General features: G+C 40.0%; 1 protein-coding gene across 2 annotated transcripts in view; it reads right to left on the bottom strand.

Moving 5' to 3' along the window:
- Positions 1-27,672, bottom strand: part of MND1 (meiotic nuclear divisions 1) — a 70,768-nt gene that overhangs the window by 8,416 nt on the left and 34,680 nt on the right. For both annotated transcript variants that reach the window (XM_019025087.3, XM_055385103.2), the window contains exons 5-6: positions 12,373-12,447; positions 9,370-9,484 (exon numbers count right to left, since the gene is read on the bottom strand). In XM_019025087.3, coding sequence (XP_018880632.1) covers positions 9,370-9,484; positions 12,373-12,447 — 190 coding nt within the window. The remainder of the gene's footprint in view (positions 1-9,369; positions 9,485-12,372; positions 12,448-27,672) is intronic.

Raw genomic sequence — 27,672 nt, 5'->3', positions numbered from 1 at the left:
ATCTTCTTGGGGGAAGTGTCCGTTCATATCCTTTGCTCATTTTTCAACTGGGTTGTCTTTTTATTGTTGTATTATGAGTTCTTTATATATTTTGGATACTAGACACTTGTCAGATACAGGACTTGTGAATATTTTCTTCCATCCTGAGTTCACTTTTCACTTTCTTTTTTTCTTTTTGTGATGGAGTCTCTGTCACCCAGGCTGGAGTGCAGTGGTACAATCTTGGCTCACTGCAACCTCTGCCTTCCTGGTTCAAGTGATTCTCCTGCCTCAGCCTCCCGAGTAGCTGGGATTACAGGTGTGTGCCACCACACCTGGCTAATTTTTGTATTTTTAGTAGAGATGGGGTTTCACCATGTTGGCCAGGCTGGTCTCAAACTCCTGGCTTCACATGATCCGCCCGCCTTGGCCTCCCAAAGTGCTGGGATCACAGGCATGAGACACCACGCCCAGCCTCTTTTTACTTTCTTGATATTGTACAAAACTTTTTAACTTTGATGAAGTCCATTTAACTACTTTTTCTGTGGTTGTTTCTGCTTTTGGTGTCATATTCAAGGAATTGTTGCTTAACCCAAGGATAAAAAAATATAAATCCGGCCTGGCACAGTGGCTCACGCCTGTAATCCCAGCACTTTGGGAGGCCAAGACGGGCAGATCACGAGGTCAGATCAAGACCATCCTGGCTAACACGGTGAAACCCCGTTTCTACTAAAAATGTAAAAAATTAGCCCAGCGTGGTGGTGGGCACCTGTAGTCCCAGGTACTTGGAGGTTGAGGCAGGAGAATGGCCTGAACCCGGGAGGCAGAGCCTGCAGTGAGCCAAGATCATGCCACTGTACTCCAGCCTGGGCGACAGAGCGAGACTCCGTCTCAAAAAAAAAGAAATATAAATCTGTTTTCTTCTAAGAGTTTCATAGTTTCAGCTCTTCCATGTAGGTCTTTGATCCATTTGAGTTAATTTTTTTGATGTAAAGTGGGGGTTCAGATTAATTCATTTGCATGTGGATATCCAGTTGTGCCCAATACCATAAGCTAAAAACATGATTTCTTTCCTGATTCCACAGTCTTGGCACCTTTGTTGAAAATCAATTGGGTTTATTTCTGGACTCTTGATTCCATTCCATTAATCTGTATGTCTATTCTTTTTTTTTTTCTTTTTGAGACAGAGTCTTGCTCTGTCGCCCAGGCTGGAGTGCAGTGGCATGATCTCGGCTCACTGCAAGCTCCGCCTCCTGGGTTCACACTATTCTCCTGCCTCAGCCTCCCAAGTAGCTGGGACTACAGGCACCCACCACGCCTGGCTAATTTTTTGTATTTTTAGTAGAGATGGGGTTTCACCGTGTTAGCCAGGATGGTCTCGATCTCCTGACCTCGTGATCCACCCGCCTCAGCCTCCCGAAGTGTGTATGTCTATTCTCATACCACTACCATACTGTCTTGATAACTGCAGCCTTGTAGCGAGTTTTGAAATTGGGAAATTTGAGTCTGTAACTTTGTTCTTTTTCAAGATTCTTTTGACTATTCTGGATCTCTTGCATTTCCATATGAAACTTAAGATCAGCTTACCAATTTCTGCAAAAAAGCAGCTGAAATTTTGATAGGTTTAGCATTGAATCTGTAGATCAATTTGGGGAGTATTTCCTTAATAATACTGTCTTTCAGCCAGGTGCAATAGCTCACACCTGGATTCCTAGCACTTTGGGAGGCTGAGGCAGGAGGACTGCTTGAGCCCAGGAGTTCGAGACCAGTCTAGCTAACATAGTGGGACCCCGTCTCTACAAAAAAGATAATAAAAAAAAATTAGCCAGGTGTAGAGGTGCACACTTCTAGTCCCAGCTACTAATTGTTTTCTATTTCTCTTTTGTCTAGCTAAAGGTTTGTCTACTTTGTGATCCGCTTAAAGAACCAATTTTTGGGCCAGGTGTGGTGGCTCATGCCTGTAATCCTAGCACTTTCAGAGGCCGAGGCAGGCAGATCACCGGAGGTCAGGAGTTCAAGACAAGCCTGGCCAACATCGCGAAACCCTGTTTCTACTAAAAATACAAAAAAAAATTAGCCGGGCGTGGTGGTGGGCACCTGTAATCCCAGCTACTCAGGAGGCTGACGCAGGAGAATTGCTTGAACCAGGGAGGCGGAGGTTGTAGTGAGCCGAGATCGCACCACTGCACTCCCACAAGAGTGAAACCCCGTTTCAAAAAAAAAAAAAAAAAAAGGCCGTGCACAGTGGCTCACGCCTGTAATCGCAAACTTTGCGAGGCTGAGGCGGGCAGATCACGAAGTCAAGAGATCGAGACCATCCTGGCCAACATGGTGAAACCTCGTCTCTACTAAAAATACAAAAAAAAAAAAAAAAAAAAAAAACGCTGGGCGTGGTGGCGCGTGCCTGTAGTCTCAGCTACTTAGGAGGCTGAGGCAGAAGAATTGCTTGAACCCAGGAGGCGGAGGTTGCAGTGAGCTGAGATCATGCCACTGCACTCCAGCCTGGTGACAGAGCAAGACTCCACCTCAAAAAAAAAAAAAAAAAAAAAAAAGAACCAATTTTTGGTTTTGATTTTCTCCTTTTTCATTTCTCTTTGAATATATTTAAAGTGTCTTTGTCTAGTAAGTCCAACACATGGGCTTTCTCAGGAACAGTTTCCATTGAAAACAGTTTCCATTGAAACATTTTTACTCCATTGTGTGAGCCATAGTTTATTTCTTTGTATGTCTTGTGATCTTTTTGTTGCAAAACTGGACATTTAAAATAATGTTAGCCTGAGTAACATGGTGAAATCCTGTCTCTACAAAAATTAGCTCAGCATGGTAGCATGTGCTTGTAGTTCCAGCTACTCAGGGAACTGAGGCAGGAGGATTGCTTGAGCCCAAGAGGTTGAGGCTGCACTGAGTCATGATCATGCCACTGCACTCCAGCTGAGGCGACAGAGTGAGAGTGTCTCAAAAAAAAAAAGTAATAATTAATTTAAAAAATAATATAAGGCACTGTAATCCCAGCTACTTGGGAGGCTGAGGCACAAGAATCACTTGAACCCGGCCGGGAAGCAGAGGTTGTAGTGAGCCAAGATCGTGCCACTGCACTCCAGCTTGGGTTACAGAGCAAGATTCTGTCTCATAGCAACCCTAGAAAGCAGATTCTTCCCCCTCCCCAGGATTGTTGCTTGTAGAGTTGTTACAATTTGTTTGGTAATTTTCCTGAACTCAATCTGTAAAGTCCGTGTTCTTAAGTGTGGCCACTTAAGTCTCTACTTGGTTAGCTTAGTGGTCAAGCTGTTAATTGAACAGAGATTTCCTTAAACACTTGGACTAAACCTCTATGAAGAGGTTCTCTTTTCCAAAGGGCTCAGCCGTCTTTGCTAAGAGGGTTTGCATGTGCTGCGACATGCGTTCTCAGCAAGGCAGTTTATAACTCTGACTTAGTCTTCGCTTCTTGCTTGCACAGAGTATCAAGGTCAGCTAGATGTGGGGACTGTCCCAGGTCTTCACTGAGAATGTGAACAACCCTAAGCATGCATGTAGGCCTTCTATATTTCCAGGAATATGTTGCTCTTCAAGGCTCTCATGAACATATCATTTAGTTTCTCCTTTTTTTTTTTTAGAAGGTTCTCACTCTGTCACCCAAGCTGGAGCACAGTGGCACGATCACGGCTCACTGCAGTCTTGATCTCCTCGGCTCAAGTGATCCTCCCACCTCAGCCTCCTGAGTAGCTAGTACTACAGGCACGTGCCACCATGCCTAATTTTTAAATTTTTTACATAGATGGAGTTTTGCCATTTTCTTCAGACTGGTTTTGAACTCTTGGGCTCAAGCAATCTTCCCAAAGTGTTAGGATTACAAGCATAAACCACTGCATCTGGCCCTTTTAAGCTTTTTGATTAGTCTACTGTTTGCCTCAACTGTTATTCATCAACAATGGTTAACTGAGAAGTTAAAATTATTGTTTATAATTGTTATAGACAAACACTCCCCACAGAGAGGATTTTAGCATTGGGCATACCCCAGGCCAGACCAAATAAAGACAGTTTTTCCTATTGGTGTCCTCCAGGGAACCACCAAACATGTAAATAATGACAATTCTTTGGGATCAAGGCTCTTACAGAGCTCCAGCTGCATTTTGTTCCTCTAGACAGTAGGAATGCAGGGTTGTTATCCTTCAAGGTCACTGCTGAAGTGAGACTGGGAAATGAGTATAGGCAAATTCAATACCACAAAGCTCATTATTCTTACTCAGAGTCTGCTAATTTTCCTCAGTAGGCTCCTGTAAGCCTTTGGTTAATTTCCAGAGTTCTGAAAAAGTTGACTACAACAATTTTTGCAAGTTTTCTGAAAGGGCAAAGTTTCAGAAGTCCTTACTCCACCTTTTTACTGTCATCCTGGCATTTATTTCTAAGAAAATTACTTAAGTACATCTAAGATATTTTCAAGTATTTTTGTGGGAATTTAATTTCTACTAACATGTTTTATCTGGTCACATTTGAATAATGGTCAGAATAGCTAAATTAAAAAATTGTTTAAAGAATTGTTGCTTTTAAATATCACTTCTTTGATATTGCAATTAATGTTTGTTGTTGTTGTTTTGAGACTGTTTCGCTCTGTCACCCAGGATGGAGTGCAGTGCATGATGTTGGCTCACTGCAGCCTTCGCCTCCCCGGTTCAAGCGATTCTCCTGCCTCAGCGTCCAGAGTAGCTGGGATTACAGGTGTGTGTCACCATGCCTGGCTAATTGTTGTATTTTTAATAGAAACAGCATTTCACCAAGTTGGCCAGGCTGGTCTCAAACTCCTGACCCCTAGTGATCCGCCTGCCTCTGCCTCCAAAGCAATTAGTCTTCTAAATACTTGCTTAATGATATCAATAATTCAACTGGCATAATTAAATATACGTATTTCTCACGGGTGTTAGTAAGAAATAAGAAAATACATAGCCATGCCCCATATGAACAAATGGTTATGGCTACAGTCACCAAATTGTTCTCTGAATAAATCATGACAGACTTAGAGATAAGCCTGAGCAATATAATATGGGGGGCAATAGCCATGCTACTAAGAACCAAATCCTATTAAAATCAATTTGTGAAACTCACAAGCCTTTAATCCAGTATAATCTGTTCTGCGTTAACATGATAGCTGAAATCCCATGAAACCCCTATCAAAAAGTGCACTTTAAAAACAATAATTTCATTGAGGAATGGAGATTTGGGGTGAGTAGAGGTTAAAGTCTTAAGAAGTTCTCTAAAGTTAGTGATAAGGGGATCACTGGCATCTACTACTTAAATATTTAAATTTCTTGGATTTGTGGGTTTATACTTTTCATCAAATTTGAAAAACTTTAGCTTTTATTTCTTTAGATATTTTTCTGGCTCAGCAACCTCTCCTCCCACCAAAACATACTCCATTTGGGACTGTAATTACACATATATTAGGTCCCTTGAAGTTGTCTTAAGGCTCACAGATGCCATTTTCATATTTTTAAAATTTTTATTTTATTTATATGGGAGTCAAGGACTCCATATGCTGTCCAGGCTGGTCTCGAACTCCTGGGATCAAGTGATCCACCCACCTTGGCCTCCCAAAGTGCTGGAATTACAGGCGTGAGCCACTGCGCCTGGTCCCATTTTCATATTTTTTAAATTCTTTATTTTCTGTGTTTCATTTTGGATATTTCTATTGCTATATCTTCAACTAACATCAATTCTTTCTTCTGCAAAATTTAATCTGCTGGTAATTTACCATAGTGTATTTTTCATGTCAGACATTGTAGTTTTCATGTTCAAAAGTTTGACCTGGGTCTTTTTTATATCTTCTCTATTTCCACTTAACTTTTTGAACATATGGAATACAGTTATAGTAACTTTTTAAATGTTCTGGTCTTCTGATCCTAATTTCTGGGTCAATTTTGACTGATGGAGTATTCTGCTCATTATAGATAATGTTTTCCCACTTCTCTTCAGGCCTGGTAGTCTTTGCTTACATGCCAGACATAATGAATTTTATCTTGCTAGATGTTAATCCTTTTTCAAGAAACAGGGTCTCACTCGGTTGCCCAGGCTGGAGTATAGTGGCACGACCATAGCTCACTACAGCCTTGAACTACTGGGTGCAAGGAATCCTCCCATCTCAGCCTCTCAAGTAGAAAGGTAATAAAACTGGAGGAAGAAAACTTGACTAAAGCGCAGGCCAGCATGACCAGCTAATTTTAAATTGTTTGTAGAGATAGGGTCTCACTCTCTTGCCCAGGCTAATCTCAAACTCCTAGCCTAAAGCTATCTTCCTGCCTTGGCCTCCCAAAGTGCTGGGATTACAGGCATGAGCCACTGTGCCTGGCAAAAAAGATGATAATCTTTAATAAATTTTTTAAAATGCACAAAGCCAGGAAGGAAGGATTCTTACTCTCTCATTCCCAAATAAAAAATTAATATATCTCTAATAGACTCCATTACAAGTTCTCCAGGATCCATCTTTACATGGTTGCATAAATAACTATTAAAAGATAACCTAGTCTGATGGTGATGAAAAATGATAAAGGCCAAACATGGTGAATCACACCTGTAATCCCAGAACTTTGGGAGGCCAAGGGGAGAGAACTGCTTGAGGCCAGGAGTTCGAGACCAGCTGGGCAATATAGCGAGACACCATCTCTATAAAAAATAAAAGTAAAAGTAAACTAGCTGGGTGTGGTGGCATGTGCCTGTAGTCCCAGCTATTTGGGAAGCTGAGGTGGGGGAATGACTTGAGCTTGGGGGGGTTGAGGCTACCGTGATCCCTGATCATGCACTGCACTTCAGCCTGGGAGACAGAGCAAGGCCCTGTCTCCAAAAAAAAAAAAAAAAAACTCACTGAAAAACCAGAAAATTTCAGGTTTGTTGTCTCAGTGAGACCTCATATACTGTAATACTCATTCACAATGGCATGTTTTCCTTGGGTTGGGAAATAAATTACCAAAGTTATAAATTTAAGGGTTAAGATAGACAGCAGAATGCAGGCAACCAGTTTAAAATTTCAGTTGCTGCCTCCTCAACTGTGTTATTCCACCCTCCAGAAAGTTCACCGTCCTTTGTATACCCTGAACTTCTTTTCTGAAGTTTTATTACCTAAGAGGTGATGTGTTTGCCAAAAGTGCTACTTGAATCAGACCTACAAGGAATGGCAACATCTTAAATTACATGCCTAAAATACAAGTTTTCCCCACTTTATGAATTGGTCTGGCACAATTCCCTATCCCTGTTAATTTCCTGAACCTTAATGTGATCCACTGGCTCAGGGTCACTATCAGTGTAGGTTACAGTAGTTTAGTAAGCCTAAATAAGAGTTTTATTCATTCCTGAGTGGGCAGAATGTATCGAAATTAAGAAAAGGACTGGGGAGTCAATTGGAGGTGATGTCAGTGAGGGTCACCTGCCCATGGAAATAGCTGTGGCAGTACAATAGGGACCACGGAGCGGAAAAGCTTACATCTTTTTGGATATACCTAAGAGTTGTAGGTCCTAGACATAAAAGAGAATGAAACAGGTAAGCAAAGAGGTAGCACACCAAGGAAAAAGTACAAGAGTCACAGAAAACTGAAATCAGGAAAAAAGGCAAGTAAGAGTAAATGAAGGGTCAGATTTGGTTATCGTGAAACTCAGATTTTTCATGATGAACTGCTAGAGGGCACAGTCATGCTATCCTGAAAATAAATCACCTGAAAGTATTCAACCTAGTTAAGAAAACTGTGCTTGAAGTTCTCTTGCAAGAGAATGAGAAGGTGCTCTAGATAAGATACACAATGTTCTAAGTCCTCCTGAACAAGCAGTCTGTTTCCTTTTGAAGATGAATCATACGCAGGCCTAGCTTCCTAACAGTAACCTTCTACCTGTGAGGTACTCTCCTGTTGTGATGTGCTTGTGCTCACTGAGGATCACCTGGTATTAGTTAAAACTTTCCAACAGATTAAGGTGTTTATTTTTGTAGGTGTAGATTTGATTAGCACTTTCTTCTGCAGGATGATGACAAATAAATCTGTGGTCAGCATAAAAGAGCTGACATTCTCCCCAAATACTTAATTTACAGACAATGACTGGCTCAGGGAGTTCTTCTGCCTCCACCTCTCTTTGAAAATCACCCTGGGTAATCAGCTGAACCAGTGGCACTACATATCACCACCTAGGCTATGTACTCCATATATGTGAATGGTGCCTCCTGGAGTTGCGCAAAGCAGCGACCTGTCTCTAAAATGAAGTTTAACTTTAGATTTACACTAACTGAACTGCTTAAAATTCTTTAATTGTAAAGACCACTGCCAAGGACTAGGCCAGCTTAGTTGCAATCAAACTATCCTCAGGTTAATTTTAACATAGCAAATATTTTCCATTTCTTTCAAAGCCTTCTATCACACACTATAATATCAGTTTTTCTATGAGTTTCACTTGGTAAAGTTTCCTAAATAAAAGACAGGCTAAGACAGAAAATTATTTAAAAAGTTATAAATATTTTCCCAAATAATTAAATGCTATGTCTTTATAATACACTCTTTTATCTCCTCAAATATTCACATTTCTATCTTTAAAAAAATATAAACATTATTCAAAACAAGGCTCTGGGGACTCTGGTCTAAAAGAAGGAAAAAAAATCACCGGTATATTTAAAAGGCAACTCAATATACAGACTGATTTTCTGCAACTTGCAAACTCTTCTACTTATGGTATCATTTTTCCTAGAAGATAATGATGGATTTCTTTACAGAATCAAAGTTCTTGAGGCCAAATTAGCTCTTTTACTGACTCCTCAGTTCTCTAACCTTATATTTTATATCTTTATCCTTCTATCCCACACATCTTAATTTTAAAATGCTTATAATTTCAAAGTTGCCGCTGTTCAATGCTCTAACATTAAGACTTCTCTCTTTTTTTTTTGAGACAGAGGTCTACTGTGTCACCCTAGCTGGAGTGCAATGGCACGTATAGCACACTGCAGCTTCAACCTCCTGGGCTTGAGGGATTCTCCCACCCCAGCCTCCTGAGTAGCTGGGACTACTGGCATCTGTCACCATGCTTGGCTAATTTTGTGTTTTTTTTTGTAGAGATGGGATTTCACCATGTTGGCCAGGCTGGTCTTGAACTCCTGAGCTCAAGCAATCCACCCACCTCAGCCTCCCAAAGTGCTGGAATTACAGGCATAAGCCAACGTGCCCGGCACATTAAGACTTCTTAATGGCAATACTAAAGCAATATTTTCCTACTATGTTACAAATACAAAATTAGAGTACTACAAACAGAATACTACCTTAACTGGTTTTATTTTCTCATATACATGGAGAATAGTTAGCAGGCAACTAGAAAAATAAAGTCTTTTTCATTATCAAAGTTAAAGATCCCTAAGGTAAGATACAAACTTACGTATTTCTTCCACGACTTGTGGATCACAGTCTTTGTATTTTTCTACTTCTGCCTTTAGCTGTTCCCTTTGGTCTCGAAGTGAAGAAAGCTCTTTTGCTAGCCTGGTTCGCTCTTCCTGCATTCCAGATAGTTTTATGTTCAATTAAGACAAACAAAATTCTATATGTTGTGAGGTAATACATTTTACAACAATTTCATTTTATTTCTTATAAATGATGTGCATTAGACTTTTGACATTATATATATAAGTATACACACACAGATATTCACAGTATAAGAATAAGCTCAATTCTCATCTTTCCTGAAATCTCAAGTATCTTTTATATATATTGAATAACTAAATGGGAGTTAATATGTAGAATGGAATGCTCATAAGTAGGTGGGAGGTTCATGTTAGAACTCTAAGATGACCATGTCGTCGTATGTTACAGAAAAAAATTATACTACTTTTTGAGTAGTTTCACAAGATTACGTCTATATGTGTAACATTTTAAGACAACATCGATCATTATACAATTATCTTTAAAAGTGTTCTAGACAATTTTTCAATTTTTAAGAATATTTTAATATATCCTTTATATTTTATATACATTTAAAGAAATAATACAATTGTAGTTTGAGGCCTCCCACCACCTATTCTTTAAAGGTAAACCAGAATAAAGCTTCAAAATACAATATGATCCAATAAAAACCATTTGAAATGTCTAGCCATATTTCTCACTAGCAGGTAGAAGTCATAGTGCTATACATATTCAATTTGTATTTCTGAAACCTGAAAAGTAAGCCCAAACAAAAACCAAATGTTGGCAAAGATTATAGTACAGAATCATAGGATAAATCCGAGGCAAAATCAAGTAAAGTTCAAACTGCCTAACACGACTCGTAAGGTTGCCAGCTACCTTGTATTTTTTATTTGTATTTTTCTACTTTGCTTTTAGCTGTTCCTTTTGGTTCCAAAGTGAAGAGAGTTCCTTTGCTAGCATTTATACAAGAGACTCATATACAGAGCAGCACGCTCAGAAGCAGCACGGCCCAGCAGAATCTCAGCAGTGAGGAAAACTTTCTAGATCTGCACTCTTCACTGCAAGACCCACTAGCCACATGTGGCTACTCAATATATGCAATGTGGCCACTGTGACCGAGAAACTAAATTTAATTGTAGCTAATTTTTATTTAAATATAAATAGCCACACATGGTTAGTGTATATCGTATTAGCACAGCTCAGGAGAGATTTTAAAATAACTAGAATATAAGAAGATGGTCATTATTTGCCATCAATACCCAAATAAAAATGCTTCAAAAGGAACACTGTCACCAAGTGTGGTGGTGCCTGCCTGTAGTACCAGCTACTTAGGAGGCTGAGGCAGGGGGATCACTTGAGCCCAGGAGTTCAAGGGCAGCCTGGGCACTACAGAGATACTCCATCTCTAAAAAGCAAACCAAAAAACAAAACAAAATCAAGAGGAGAAAAAAAGACAGGAGAAGCAGAGTGGTGAACATCCAATGTGAATATAATAATAGTTCTCCAGGTATCATGCATTGAAACAATCTTAGACAATCACTATCACTGAGATCTTTGCCAAAGTATTTAACCTCTTTGTGCCTCCAGGTCCTTGAAAGCAAAATGGAGACAGTAACGGTAGCCACCCCCCTAGACTGCTGGTAGGATTCAATAAATATACAAAATCCATTTAGAACAGTAGTTGCCTGGCTCAGAGTAAGCAGAATACACGTTAGCTATTTTTCTTCTTTACCAACAGCAGGATCACCACCATCATCAAGAATAATTAGCAGATGGGGCTAGGTAGCTCTGAAAAGTCCTGGCTGGTAAGATCAGGATGAGCACAAGACTTCATCTTTCTTAGGAACGTTTCTGAACCACTAAACTCTTCTGATATCTGCAGGCGGCAACTATGTTTGCTAGTGGGTTTTTCCCCGCAAGATGCACTTGTTCCAGTGGATTAACAGTAGACTGGCTGACAACTTCTGGGCAAGCATATGTCACCATTAGTTGAAGGTGGTTCTACAAGTTATTGCCAGTGTTTAAAAAAAACAAACAAAAGGAACAAATAAAGAAGTGGTAGTTGCTACTGTCAACTGAAGAGGAAATAGAACAGCTTCAGGTTATGCCCAGAGTTTACTTTTCCTTGAATATTCTTCAGAAATGACTATTCTCCAATTCCTATCTGTGACTGTGCTGATGATTCACATAAAAGAATATATGTGAAATAACTTTGAAAGCATAAAGCCACTGTAAAGCTTTGCTATATCCCTTTCTACTATGTGACAAGTTTTCCAGTTGCTTTTTTTCCCAATCAAGTGATACAAATAGAGACCCGGATGAAATGCTTAGTGGTTCATGTTGATCTTCAATATTTTTTAAAGTCATAAATCTATAGTTTAGATAATGATGAAAATAGAAAGTGAAATGACTTTTAAAATCTCTAACCTAATACTTAGAAAAATATTGTACTTTAAAAAATAAAATAGGTCAATATTTATTTTTAACATTTTAAAATATTACAAGGCCAAAGATACTATGTTGATGGTTTTCAGTTTGTTCTATACAAAAAATTTTTTTAAAAGACTCTTAAAAATGTACATAAACATTTATATAGGGCTTACCATGTACCAGGTCCTCTTCTAGGTGCTTTGCAAATATTAACTAGTTTAATCCACACAATAACGCAGTGAAGTATAACAGATTTTGTTATACTTTGTTATGTATTTTGCAGCAGAGAGAAGTGAAAACAGAATTTAGGAGACTTTCAAATCCAGGCAGTCTGGCTCTAGGGTTTATGCTTCTATGATGTGCTGCCATATATAATAATAATAAAATCTAGACTCACAATTGGTGAATCCTACCAGGTCAAACGTTCCTATCCTTGGCTATGATCCCCTTCTATTTGGTAGAAATGCATCCTCCTCACAGGAAGCTCTGTGTCGCTTACTCTAATATTTAGAATTGCCATTATTAAAATAATCTATAGACACAAACTTACCGTTTCACATCGGCCAATTTTAGCTTTCTCAATGCTTTTCTGTAGGCTTGCATGCTTTTGACTTCCATCAGACAACTACAGAATCAAAAACAAATAAAACAGCTTGCTAAGATAAACTGACATGTAGTAGTTGATGAAAACAAAGTCCGCCAGGTGCAGTGGCTCACGCCCCAGCACTCGCCCCAGGCCGAGGCGGGGGTCAAGAGATGGAGACCATCCTGGCCAACATGGTGAAACCTTATCTCTACTAAAAATACAAAAATGAGCTGGGCGTGGTGGCGCACGCCTGTAGTCCCAGCTACTCGAGAGGCTGAGGTTGCAGTGAGCTGAGATTGCGCCTCTGCACTCCAGCCTGGCGACAGAGCAAGACCCCATCTCAAAAAAAAAAAAAAAAAAGAAAAGAAAACAAAGTCAAACACTATACTGGGAACTAATTTCTCCAATTTGAAGAAAACCAAGGACCATGAATCATTAGGGCACACTGAAAAAAAAAAAGAGTTTAAAAAACATTTTCTTTTTATTCCATGCAGATAGATAAAACGAATATCATGCCTTTAATCTTTTCCACATAGTCTCCATTTATTAGGTTCCCCACTCCTACTCCAAGTAACTTGAGGTCTATTATTTAGTTAGAAATTGAACTTGAAGGCCAAGCACGGTGACTCATGCCTGTAATCCCAGCACTTTGAGAGGCCAAGGCAGGCAGATCGCATGATCCCAGGAGCTCGAGACCAGCCTGGGCAACACGGCAAAACCCCATCTCAACAAATACAAAAAAATTTAGCCAAGCGTGATGGCATGAGCTGTAGTCCCAGCTACTCGGGAGGCTGAGGTGTGAGGGTGTGAGGACTGCTTGAGCCTGGGAGCTTCAGGCTGCAGTGAACTGTGATAACCCCATTGCACTCCAGCCTGGGTGACAGAGTGAGACCCTGTTTCAAAAGAAAGAAAGAAAGAAAGAAAGAAATTGAATTTGAAAATCCAAAAAAATCTTTTATATAAATTCTCTCTGCAAATTTTATTTCACTTCTGACTAAAGTCTTTTCAAAATACCTGACTTATTTCACTAAGTCAATAATAAATTTGTCACTTATTAAATAAAGTACTTTACAAAGAATTGCAAAGTTACATATTATGTTCTCAAAGAAGAAAAAAATGTTAGCCTGTTGCCAATTTTAGCTATGTTTCATATCTTTTTCTCTTTTTTTTTCTTGAGACAGTGTCTCACTCTGGCACCCAGGCTGGAGCGCAGTGTCACAATCATGACTCCCTCCAACTTTTGCCTCCCAGGCTCAAGCCATCTTCCAACCTCCACCTCCCAGTAGCTGGGACTGCAGGTGTGCACCACCACAATCAGCTATTTTAATAATTTTTTCTAGAGCTGGAGTTTCGCCATGTTGCCCAGGCTGGTCTTGAACCCCTAGGCTCAAGCAATCTTCCGACCTCAGCCTCCCAACATGCTGGGATCACAGGTGTGCACCCTGGTACTCAGCCTGTTTTATATATCTTAAAAGTCATCAGTTTAAACTTTTTACTCAGCTTAGAAAGTAGGTAAGTTATATGTGGAAATGGATTAAATAATACTAGCATAAGGAGACTATAGATATTGAATGTTGATTGGCATGTGGGTAGGCCTACACATCAAAAAGGACTGGTTAATTTCAGAGTATTGGCTTCTTTTCTCAATTTTATTAATCTCACCTGGGTCTACAAGGGAACAAATAATCACAGGGAATTCCGAATACCAAATTCTCCACATCTTTTGCTATAAACTAGTTAGAAATTACAAATTCATGTGATTAGGTAAGGGCCTTCTTAAAAAATATTCCACTCCTCCCTCACTCTTGAATTATAAACATTTAGAAAATAATTAATAATTGGATAGATTTAATTTCTGTTGGCTGATTATAAAAAACTAACTGTTTACGGCCGGGTGTGGTGGCTCACACCTGTAATCCCAGCACTTTGGGAGGCCGAGGTGGGCCGATCACGAGGTCAGGAGATCGAGACCATCCTGGCTAACATGGTGAAACCCTGTCTCTACTGAAAATATAAAAACAAAATTGGCTGGGTGTGGTGGCGGGCACTTGTAGTCCCAGCTACTTGGGAGGCTGAGGTGGGAGAATGGCATGAACCCGGGAGGTGGAGCTTGCAGTGAGCCAAGATCGTGCCACTGCACTCCAGCCTGGGTGACAGAGCAAGACTCCATCTCAAAAAAAAAAAAAAAAACTAAACTGCCCCCCCCCAAAAAAAAACAACAACAAAAAACTAACTGTTCACAATATGATCTAGTTATATGTAAAGAGTAGATAATATTTAGATACCCTTTTTTTGCTTAAAATTCAGAAATACTATCTTCAAAAAGTTGGTAGGTTTACCCTTGCTTTGGGAAATCTTTCACTTCTCAGTACGCATAAAGGGACTGTTGCAAGCTTTCCTTTAACAGTTCTCCAGTCACTGATTCTAATCCATAGCATGAACAAGATCTATAGATAATGCCAGGCAGACACCACCACAAACCAGTTATACCTCTCCTTGCGAGTAATTATCTTCCTAAGTTAAAAAAAAAATCTGCTGTGTGATATATATATGTATGTGTGTGTGTGTGTGTGTGTGTGTGTGTATATGATGGAGTTTCACTCTTCTTGCCCAGGCTGGAGTGCAATGGCGCAATCTTGGCTCACTGTAACCTCCGCCTCCCAGGTTCGAGAGATTCTCCTGCCTCAGCCTCCGGAGTAGCTGGGATTACAGGCACCCACCACCACATCCGACGAATTTTTTGTATTTTTAGTAGAGATGGGGTTTCGCCATGTTGGCCAGGCTGGTCTCGAACTCCTGACCTCAAGCAATCCACCCACCTCAGCCTCCCAAAGTGCTGGGATCACAGGCGTAAGCCACCACACCCGGCCGGAGTCTAGTTCTTTTAAAAAAGAGTTCCCATTTATAAAATAAAGTCATAATTTAAAAGTTAATATTAGCCTGACCAACATGGGGAAACCCTGTCTCTACTAAAAATACAAAATTAGCCAGTCGTGGTGGCGCACACCTATAATCCCAGCTACTCGAGAGGCTGAGGCACGAGAATCGCTTGAACCTAGGAGGTGGAGGTTGCAATGAGTTGAGATCGCACCACTGCGCTCCAGCCTGGGCAACAGGGTGATACTCTATCTCAAAATAAAAAAAATTTAAAAAAAGAAGTTAATATTCCACCCTGAAGGACCTACCTGGACTAATTAAAATATATACATAACATTTAAATTTAGGAAGAAATAATTTTTTCCAATTAAAAAAATACATATTTTAGCATAACATTTTTCCATGAAAAGTGTTTTTAAAATAACCAGACAGGTAGACATTATCCAAAAAGTTACTAATTATATAAAAGCCAATAATTAAAGAACATTTTATGTATACACACACACACACACACACACACACACACACACATATATATATATACTTTTTTTTGAGACGGGCTGGTTCTGCTTTTTTGTTTTGTTTTGTTTTTTGAGACAGGGGCTGGAATGCAGTGGCCCGAACTTGGCTCACTGCAACCTTTGCCTTCCAGGCTCAAGCAATCCTCCCATCTCAGCCTCCCAAGTAGCTGGAACCACAGACACATGCTACCACGCCCGGCTAATTTTTGTATTTTTTTTGTAGAGATGAACTTTGTCATGTTGCCCAGGCTGGTCTTGAACTCCTGGGCTCGAGCAATTCGTGCACCTGGGCTTCCTAGAGCACTGGGATTGCAGGTATGAGTCACCACACCCAGCCAGGATATATACCTTAACTATATTAATTAAGAGTCTTTCAGGTACTATACATCTGTTTGGAATTATTTACAACTTAAAAGCATTTGAAAGAGAGCTCATTCAGAAATTCCTTAATTATGAAAATAATCTTACATATTTCAAATGTGAAGCATGGAATTCATGATTTGTCATTTTAAGTATCTTGGTAATACAGGGAGGCACAATCCAAATGATGTTATTAAAGGAAAAGCTTCTGCTAATTATCCTAAGTACTGAAATAATTTGGTTCAACTCAATAGTGAAGGATTCTTGGCTCACTGCGTAGTTCTTAAAATCCCAACCACTGGAAACAAACAATGAAAGCAACTCTTGTGGGGCTGCCCATGCTATCAGCTTTTCATCTATACAATTGCACTACTGCCATAGTTCCTAACCTACACCTTGGAAATAAACCAAATGTAGTCCTCATGTGATAAAAGCTGAGATTTCTAGTCACCGTATATAAACTATCTGAACCAGCAGTTATCAAACTTTAGCATATAAAAAAAAAAAAAGCCAAAGGGCTTTTTAAGGCACAGGTTGCTGGGCTCTACCTCCTGAGTTTCCGAATAGCACATCTGGGGTGGGGCCAATAATGTACATTTCTAGTATGTTCCCAGGTGATGCTGCTAGTTGGGGACACCACATTTCTGAGAATTAGTGAACTAAACAAGAATCTATTTTCTTACAGTAACAAACCCAACTAAAACACACAGGATATTTATATACAGAAAAATATTATCTAGCTCACAAGCAAAGATGAATTACTGCTAAATACTGTAGCCCGAAGTAGAAAACATCTTAATGTTTGTCTTTAAAAGAAATACAAAAGTCCACATTTACAAAAATAGAGAGGTGATAGCCTATACTTTTAAAAAGGCATGGGCTGGGCGCAGTGGCTTACACCAGTAATCCCAGCACTTTGAGAGGCCAAGGCAGGTGGATCACTTGAGGTCAGGTGTTCGAGACCAGCCTGACCAACATGGTGAAACCCCGTCACTACTAAAAATACAAAAATTAGCTGGGTGTGGTGGCATACGCCTGTAATCCCAGCTACTCAGGAGACTGAGGCAGGAGAATCGCTTGAACTCAGGAGGCAGAGGTTGCAGTGAGCCAAGATCGCACTACTGCACTCCAGCCTGGGTGAAAAAGCAAGACTTCATCTAAAATAAAAATAAATAAATAAATAAAAAGGTATTTACCATAATATTCCCTTAAAGAGCAAAGTCTTCAACATTCTATAATGCAATTGATAATGGCAGGAGGCAGAAAAATGCCTAGGCAGATAGAGGCGGGTCCCCGGTGAAACCCCGCCTCCAAGCTGAAGACAGTTTAAAGCCTGAAAGCCAAGCTACAAATTAAATCCAAGGACTAGATTGAGAACCCGTCGTCCCATTTGGTGGCTTTCCTCTGATCCGCACCCTTCACCTATTTTACGTATACCTACCCTTTCCTAATTGGTTTTCTATATTGCTGTGCTCACCTCTGAGTGGTGCCTTTAGTCTTTCTTTGCATACTCACAAACCAATCAGTACTCCCCTATTCTGTGCCCATAAAAGCCCCAGATTCAGCCACACTGGGAGAGAAACCATTGGACTATGGGGTAGGGGACCATCCCCTGAGTCTCCTCTCCACTGAGACCTGTTCTGTCGCTCAATGAAATTCTTCTCTGTCCATCCTTACCCTTCAACTGTCAGCATATTCTTGTTCTTCTTGGAAGCAGAATAAGAGCTCGGGAACCGCCAATGGCAGTACAAGCTGTAACACAGGTGGGCTGAGTGGGCAGGGTACCTCCAGCAGCAGGCCTGGGGCTGAGCAAGGCCTGGGTTGGGGCTAGTGGGGTGCTGCTGGCTGTGGAGGTCTCCAGTTGGCAAAGTGGCTGAGAAAAACCTTGTGTCACAATTATATACTGTAACAAATCCACTTCCAAATTTCACTAAAGCAAATAATAATTTTTAAAAACTCAGTAACCCAGAATAAAACTGCAGCTGCAACAATAAAAACTACTTATAATTAGTAAAAACAGGATTTCATCTTTATTTATTTTTTTGAGACAGGGTCTTACTCTGTTGTTCAGGCTGGAATGCAGTGGCATGATCATGGCTCACTACAGCCTTGAAATGCAGGGTTCAGGCAATCCTCCTACCTGAGCCTCCTGAGTAGCTGGGACTACAGGCATATACCACTATGCCTAATTTTTAATTTTTATTGTAGAGACAAGGTCTCACTATGTTGCCCAGGCTAGTCTCAAACTCCTGGGCTCAGGTGATCCTCCCGCCTTGTCCTCCCAAAGTGCTGGAATTACAGGCATGAGCCACCACACCCAGCCTAGGATTTCATCTTTAGATATGAGGAACTGACACAGTGCTTCTCTTTAAATGCATTCCAGGTCACCTATACAGATAATCAGGATTGAGAAACATAATGCCAATGTTTTCTAAAGGGCTAATTCATTGCCTGGAGGAACTGACTATTCATAAGACACAGAATAACTGATTCAAGCTGGCGGCATTGGAATTCTGATTTACTCTTTTTTAGAAATTAAAAAAATGTCAAAGCATTAAGGGAGGAATATAGAGATGGTCACAGATGGGAAAGAATGCCAAGGAACAGAGAATGAGAAAGAGGTAATAGCAAAAGCAACTAGATCAGCCTACTGCTTTATCAAAATTCATGCAGTATGTTGTGGAAAAAAAAAAAGGTTATATTTCCATTTTGCTTTAAAAAGACAAAAAAAAAGCCATACAATTTATTTATTTATTTGGGTTGTTTCCTTGTTTTGCTTTGTGACAGGGTCTCGTTCTGTCACCCAGGCTGGAGTGCAGTGGTGTGATCATGATCTCCCAGGCTCAAGCAATCTTCCCGCCTCAGCCTCCTGAGTAGCTACGACTACAGGTAGGCACCACCATGCCAGCTAATTTTTTTATTTTTCATTTTTTTGCAGAGATGGGGTATCACTATGTTGTCCATGCTGGTCTCCATTTCCTGAACTCAAGCAATCTTCCTGCCTTGGCTTCCCAAGTGTTGGGATTACAGGTATGAGTGACTGAGCCTGGCCTTGTTTACGTTAAAATTTAAAATCTGTATCTTCTAATAAAGGTAATATTCCATTTAAAAGTTAATCATAAGGAAACAATAAACACTGTAAAGATATATTTATATATAAAGATGGGAGCAATATACTTGTCTCAACAATAGAGAAATGTTCATATTTCATGGTATAAATATGTCATAATTACACAACCAATGGAAGTGTTTTCAAAGTATTTTTAATGAAAAATTCCCGTGGGATACAACTGTGTTTTTTAAAAGCTAGAAGGAAAACTATAATACAATGACAGCCTATCTATGACCAAAAAAACAACAAACAAACAAAAACCACTGCAAGAAAATGCACTAAATCTAAGCAATGGTTATCTCTGTGTTGTGAAACATACTTTTAAGTTTTCTATATAATGAGCATATATAACTAGTATTTTAAAAATTATTTTCCTGTTATATGAATATATTCTCAAAAGATTAAAATGTGAGCATTCTTGTTTTAAAAGACTCAAAGCAAAATCCTCATTTGCCTTTCCACCTCCTCTGCACCATCCCTACAACCCCCTCCCCAGAGTGACCCCTGTAAAGCCCAGTGTGCATCCTTCTTGTCTTATTTCTTTGCTTTACATCTAGATATAGATCAATATGGATAACATTAAAAACATATAGGGGATTATCCTTTACGTAGTGTCTTATGCCTTGCTATTTTCAGAGAACTTTCCACATCTGCATATATAGTTAGGTCTACTTTGATTTCTTTTTTGTTGTTGTTGTTGTTGAGATGGAGTCTTGCTCTGTCGCCCAAGCTGGAGTGCAGTGGTGTGATCTCAGCTCACTGCAACCTCCACCTCCCGGGTTCAAGTGGTTCTCCTGCCTCAGCCTCCTGAGTAGCTGGGATTACAGGGGTATGCCACCACGCCTGGCTAATTTTTGTATTTTTAGTAGAGACAGGGTTTCACGATGTTGGTCAGGTTGGTCTCAAACTCCTGACCTCATGATCCACAGTCTCCCACTGCTGCTCAGGCTGGAATGCACTAGTGCAATCATAGCTCATTGTAGCCTCAAAACTCCTGGGCTCAAGTGATCCTCCTGCTCCAGCCTCCCGAGTAGCTAGGACTACAGGTATGCACCACCATACCCAGCTAATTAAATTTTTTTTTTTTTTGTAGAGACGAGGTCTCACTATGTTGCCCAGGCTGGTCTCAGACTCCTGGTCTCATGCGATCCTCCTGCCACAGTCTCCCAAAGTCCTGGGATAACAAGCGTGAACCACCAAGCCTGGACTCATTCATTAAAAAAAAAACAAAAACAAAAAACAAAACACTTCAATGTTTTAGAGCAGTTTTAGGTTCAAAGTACAACTGAATGAAAGGTATAGAGATTTCCCATAGGTGACCTAATTCCACATATGTACAGCCTCCTCTGCTATCAAAATCCCACGCAAGATGGTACATTTGCTACAATCAGTGAACCTACATTGACATCATTATCATCCAAAGTCCACTGTCTACATGAGTTCAAAGTCTTTTGTTCAGTGGTTGTGGGAAACAACTCTCCCTGCCCTCTGGATTCTAAACTACATAGCTACAACGAGGCAAAGAGCCCAAATTACTGCTGGCATCCACCTTGTCATCATGAAGAAAGCCAACCTGAGGACATGAGCATCACACAAAAGGCAAAGCCAAGATAAATGCAGAGAAATGGAGTCAGAGTCTTAAATGAAGTCTGAAGCATGCTCTACCATTTTCTTTTCTTTTCTTTTTTTTTTTTTTTTTTGAGACAGGGTCTCACTCTGTCACCCAGGCTAGAGTGCGGTGGCATGATCGTGGCTCACTGCAACCCCGACCTCCTAAGCTCAAGCAATCCTCCCACCTCAGCCTCCTGAGCAGCTGGGAAAACAAGTGTGCACCACCACACTGGGCTAATTTTTGTATTTTTCGTAGAGGCAGTGTTTTACCATGTTGCCCAGGCTGGTCCTGAACCCCTGGAGTCAAGCAGTCTTCTTGCATTGGCCTCCCAAAGTGTTGGGATTACAGGCATGAGCCACTGTGCCTGGACCATACTCTACTTTTGAAAAATTTGAACTTAAACGAGTCGCTAAATCAATCTCCCCTCTATCTTTTAAGCAAAGTAAACCTGGATTTTCTGCCTTTAACACAGTAAATATTTTAACTGTTACAATGCATAAAGCTTTAATAATAATCTCTTTCATATAGTGCTGGCCAACTATGAAGGTTGTGAAAAATTTCGGGAGATATCAAATTTAAAACATCCCATTCCTCTATTTTGGGACATACAACAAAGTGTCCAAGAATAAGAGTGGCTGGAATGAAGTAATGCATGCCAGGAAAGCTCTTCATTCAATAAGCATTTATAAAGTACCTACTACATATACAGTTACAGTATTATTGGCTCAGATCTTTTCACAAAATATAGCTGGGTAATGAACAACTTAAGGTATTGCTTTGCATGTAGTGAGTACTGGATGTTTGTTGAATATTTTTGGATTAACTTATTTTTCATGATATGCTGTAAGACGGTAGTCATTAAAAGAAAACACTCTGTGAAGCTAGCAAGAATACAGCATATTCATGTTCCACTTAACCAGAGGGTTAAATTTCCAGCAATCCAACCCTGAGGAACACATTAAGAACCTGGAAATAAGAAACGTAGTCCAGAAATCCTAAATAATGGACATAAAGAGTATGAAAATCCCATCAAGTAAGAAACATAAAGGACAAGTGAAGCCACTTAATAAGTACATGCTGAGACACGCATAAAATAATGCCTGCTAAAGATAGGACCACAATCAATTACAATGTGAAAAAACGAACTGTCAGGCAGAGTCAGAGCCTAACAAGTGACTAGTACCTCAACTAGATTTAATAAGACTAAAGTAATAAAAGTAGAAATAGGCCGTGCATAGTGGCTCACGCCTGTAATCCCAACACTTTGGGAAGCCAAGGTGGGAAGATTGGTTGAGGCCAGGAGTTTGAGACCAGCCTGGCCAGGAGAGCAAGACCCTATCTCTGACAAAAAAAAAAATTAAACATTAGCTGGGCATGGTGGCATGCACCTGTAGTCCTAGCTACTCAAGAGGGTGAGGAATGACGATCACTTGAGCCACAAAAGTCAAGGCTACAGTGAGCCATGATTGCACCACTACACTCCAGCCTGTGCAACAGAGTGAGGCCCTAGCTCTTAAAAAAAAAAAAAAAAAAAAAAAAAGCAGAAAGTAGAAATGGAAATATGGAAGAAAAAAAGCAGGCAGATTTTAAAAGGAACCATTTTTAACTTCTAGGAAGGATTAAAAATATTAAGAAGTAGTTAAGAGATATGAAAGATCCAACAGAAGCCTAACAGTGTCAGGACAATGAACTTAGTCATGGCTACAGTCAAAGGCTTACGCAGAATCCAGTTAGAAATCATTCAGGTATTTTGAGAGTCAAAGACATGCAAAATCCAACTGATGCCATGAAGGAAGCTACATATAAACTTATGAATGTTTACAGACTGTTTAGACCTGAGAAATGGGTTCTCCTATAACAAACCCAGAGATGAGGGCTAAGTTGCAGAGGCCACTAATTGTCTACCAATATCCATTCTTTCTTAGTAACAGGACCTCAGACAATAGGTCTAGCTAAAAACAAAAAACAAGAAACTGTATTTCCCTGCCTACTTCAAATCAGGTGTAGCCATATGACTAAGTTTTGTCCAATGAAATGGGATCAGATGTTGGAAGCGGATGTGCCCTTTACCCTTCCCTCTCTCCTTCGTGCTATCTCTGTAATAAGGACATGATGGAGAGTGCTTCAGGAGTCACAACAGAAGTCTGCTAGGGAGGGCACGTAATCTTTGTCTCTTTTTTAGTCTAGAGTTCTTCCAGTCCACTGACTGCAATTTCAGCTTCCTGTCCCTTATCCCAACCAAGGCCTGGAGAAAAGGAGAGAAAGAGAGAGGAGGTAAACGAGACAGGAAATACACTTAACAAGTATTGTTGTTAAAATGCCTCAGTGTTCTCTGGGCCTAGGATATATTTAAGCTAAATCCTTTTAGGCCACACTTCTGGGTTCTTTGTGGGTGTCCCTGTTGGACACTCCCCAGCTGCAATCCACACGATGTAGAAAACACATTCTATTTTTCTGGCTGCTACCCAATATTCCACCTCTCACCATCCGGCTTCTCTGTTTGCCCCCAATTTCCTCCCAGCCTGGGTTTTCAGAGATTCATAGTACACAGACTCTCCGTTAGGTTTCAATGCCCTTCTCTGGGACAGAATTTAACACAGCTCGAGGTGAGCTCTTGTTCTCTCACTTTTGTGTGTGGGTCACATGCAGTCCATGGAAATACTCATATACTCAACAAATTTCAGGCTTGCTGGCCAAGGTCCTAATTTTACGTATTATAAAAACTGAAAGAACCTCCCAACAGATCTACATAGATGCTAAAGATCAGCAAAATTATTTTCACATATGGAATTGCTTTTTTCCTATTTTTTTTCCAAGAGCATTGGGAAAGAATGGGCCTAAAAGTTAGCCTATTCAGTAGTCTCCATCATGTTACTCAAGTTGTCGAGGCTGAAAGTTTCTCATACTTGATTCAGTTTTACTTCTGGCATTTCTGAATACTTATGAGAATTAAGATTGTCTACCATTGAAATTTCTAATGAAAATATTGTTTAATTACTATTTTAAATGTTTTAATGTAATGTTATTCAGTTCCTTTAATTTTGTTTATTAGAAGGCATCGATCTAAAATAAAACAAATTATTTGCTAAGAAACACCAGTTAAGAGTTTAAACTACAATTTCTACTTAAATAGAATTAACTTAAAGATTTAAATTTCTATTTAGATCAGGTTAAAATAAACTTCCCATTAAATTTATAAAGTCTGAGAAATATTCAGTGATTAGAGTACCTGGCCATAAAGGCTTTTATCTTTTTAAGAGAATAATGCTCTTACTTTTCTACTTCTGCCTCTTACAGTAGAATGGTTCAAGAGGACTTGGATTTCAAAAAATTAAAAGGGCAAACTAATGCCTTCCCTTCCATGGGCTATATAGCTAAAGAAGAGCGAAGAAAGCAAGCGAACACATTCTAATGGCAAACTACCTCAAGAGTTGTGAGCAATCCACCAAACAAAGATTGATGGTAAACCAAAGTGTTAGAGGTTATCTGAAAGGTGAATGCATATAACTTTAAAAAATAACAATTAATATAATTTAAAACTGAGATTGCTTTCTTTAGGATCTAAAGTTAAGCTATTTTTTTTTCAAAATAAGTTATCGTATACAAAAGTTATGGTTAAGTAAATATAAATACTGAGGAACCTGAACAAGGCCCTGTATCTGAATGTGATGAAATACAGGCCTGGATGTTTAAACCATGCCCTTGAGTCAAGTAAGAGCTAGACTTTAAATGAAAAAAAGCACCCTCCTAACAAGGTTATTTTTATGAAACTTCTAAGTATATAGCCTGGTGTGGTGGTGTGCGCCTGCAGTCCCAACCACTTAGGAGGCTAAGGAGCGCTTAAGGCCAGGAGTTCTAGGCTGTTGTGTGCTACACTGATCAGGTGTCTACACTAAGTTTGGCACCAATATGGTGACCTCCTGGGAGTGGGGACCACTGGATTGCCTAAGCAGGGGTGAACCAGCCCTGGTAGGAAACAGAACAGGTAAAAACTCCCATGCTGATCAGTAGTGGGATCATGGCCATGAATAGCTACTGCATTCCAGCCTGGGAAACACAGCAAGACTCTATCTCTTTAAAAAAAAAAAAAAAAAAAAAATATATATATATATATATATATATATATATATATATATAGCAGCCAGAGATGTTATGAATACTGAAATTTTAAAATTTATGAAATATCAATATGCTTTGGGGGCAGCAAAACAGCCCAAACAAATTGAAATTAAGGCTATTCCAGGAAAGTAAGAATATATATAACTTTGACACTCTGCCACTACCTGGTAGCAGCATCAAAATTGTAGGCCCAGTTTTTTGTAGAATAAATCTTTTCAAGGTTGTCTGATTTGGGGGGAGTATATTTTTGAAGAATGGCTGCCACAAACCTGTATCTCATATGAAACACTGAGGAGTGTTTGGGAATGGGAATTCTATAGCTGTAGGGTCAGCCTTCTCAGGTTCATCTACCAAATAGCTTCAACAGCAAAGGAGAATCATTGCTGGAGGAAGGTTTGGAAGCCCAGCCCAAAGCTACCTACCACAAAAGAAAAACAGACAATAAATATAAAAATAAATCTCTGGCCGGGTGCAGTGGCTCACACCTGTAATCCCAGCACTTTGGGAGGCCGAGGCAGGTGGATCACAAGGTCAGGAGATCAAAACCATCCTGGCTAACACGTTGAAACCCTGTCTCTACTAAAAATACAAAAAATTAGCCGGGTGTGGTGGCAGGCGCCTATAGTCCCAGCCACTTGGGAGGCTGAGGCAGGAGAATGGTGTGAACCCAGGAGGCGGAGCTTGCAGTGAGCCGAGATCGCACCACTGTACTCCAGCCTGGGCAACAGAGCGACAGTCTGCCTTAAAAAAAAAAAAAACTCTGATGTCTTAAGTTATACCACACAAATTCATATAAGCTTCAGAGTTGTAATATTATACTTTTCAGCATTATTTAAAATAACTTACCAATAAAAAAATCTTAGTTTATTTACCTTATTCCCCCCACAATCTTTGAGTCATTTAATTTCAACAATTATATATCTAATTCTGGATTATCCAGGTCAACAGAGAAGTAATAAGACAATTCAGTTTAGAAAAAATGGCTTTTAAGTGCACAGAGATATAATTTGGCAGATCCTGTTAGTTGCCTCTCCAAAGCCAGCCCTTCTTCGTTAAGAGAACTACAATTTCTGTTCAGACTGAGGTGGTAATGTGCTCAGAGGATGGTCCCTTCCCAGAGCATGAATTTTTTTCACTTAGATCCTTTCAGTGTGAGCAAGTAATTCAGATCTGGCCAATAAGACATAAAAGAAAGCCTACTTGGGACAGGAGGCATTCTGGGATACTTCTCCTGGATAAAGAGAGATGTCCAAGAAGACAGTTCATCTTTCTTTCTGCTTTGGTGTTGTCATGGTAGGACACAGTAGCTGCAGTAACTACTTGCATGTAAAAAGGAAAATCCAAAAAATGCCAAAAAAAAGAAAAAAAAAAAGAAATCTAGTCCAGACCTCTGATATCAATGTGTGGTGGGATTAACCAATCCTGAAAGAAGCTACCTCCAAATTTGTTACATAAGATAATCAACTCCTATTATTTAAGCCAACTTTGATCTACTTTTCTGTTATTTGTGGCTAAAAATATCCTGATTCATGCATATAAAAGAGAAAAAAAAATATATAAAAATGTCCACAGTAATTAGTTTTGAATGATAGAATAACAGACCATTTAATTTTCTTTATTCTTTTCATCTACAGTGAATAACTTTTTTTTGGTATGGGAGGATAGGGTCGTGCTTTGTTGCCCAGACCGAAATATGTGGAACAATCATAGATCACTGTAGCCTCAATCTCTTGGGCTCAAGCCATCCTCCTGCCTCAGCCTCCTGAGTAGCTGGGACCGCAGGTGTGCGCCACAACACCTGGTTTTTTTTTTTTTGAGATGGAGTCTTGCTCTGTTGCACAGGCTGAAGTGCAGTGGTGTGGTTTCGGCTCACTGCAACCTCTGCCTCCCGGGTTCAAGCGATTCTCCTGCCTCAGTCTCCTGAGTAGCTGGGATTACAGGCACACATCACCATGCCCAGCTAATTTTTGTATTTTTAGTAGAGACGGGGTTTCACCATGCTGGTCAGGCTGGTTTCGAACTCCTGACCTCGTGATCCACCTATCTCAGCCTCCCAAAGTGCCGGGATTACAGGCATGAGCCACCACGCCTGGCTAATTTTTCTTATTTATTTATTTATTTTGCAGAGATGAGGCTTGCTATCACGGTCAAGCTGGTCTCAAACTCCTGGACTTAAGCCATCCTCATCTTGGCCTCCCAGAGCACTGGATTACAGGATTGAGCCACTGTTCCTGGCCTTTTAGAATGGCTCTGTCCAGTTCAGACTTACTTAAAAAATGGAAATATCAGTATTTTAAAATAGAATATGTAGCTTTTGTGGTTTCTTTTTTTTTTCTTTTCTTCTTCTTCTGTTTTTTTTTTTTTTTTTGAGACAGAGTCTCGCTCTGTCGCCCAGGCTGGAGTGCAGTGGCAGGATCTCGGCTCACTGCAAGCTGCGCCTCCTGGGTTCACGCCATTCTCCTACCTCAGCCTTCCGAGTAGCTAGGACTACAGGCGCCCGCAACCAAGCCCAGCTAATTTTTTTGGTACTTTTAGTAGAGACGGGGTTTCACCATGTTAGCCAGGATGGTCTCAGTCTCCTGACCTTGTGATCCACCCACCTAGGCCTCCCAAAGTGCTGGGATTACAGACGTGAGTCACCGCGCGCAGCCCGCTTTTGTGGT

This window comes from Gorilla gorilla, chromosome 3, assembly GCF_029281585.2.
Source record: "Gorilla gorilla gorilla isolate KB3781 chromosome 3, NHGRI_mGorGor1-v2.1_pri, whole genome shotgun sequence".
In the NCBI taxonomy this organism is placed as follows: domain Eukaryota; kingdom Metazoa; phylum Chordata; class Mammalia; order Primates; family Hominidae; genus Gorilla; species Gorilla gorilla.
The sequence above is the reverse complement of the archived record's forward strand: the minus strand, read 5'-3'. Positions and strand labels throughout refer to the sequence as shown.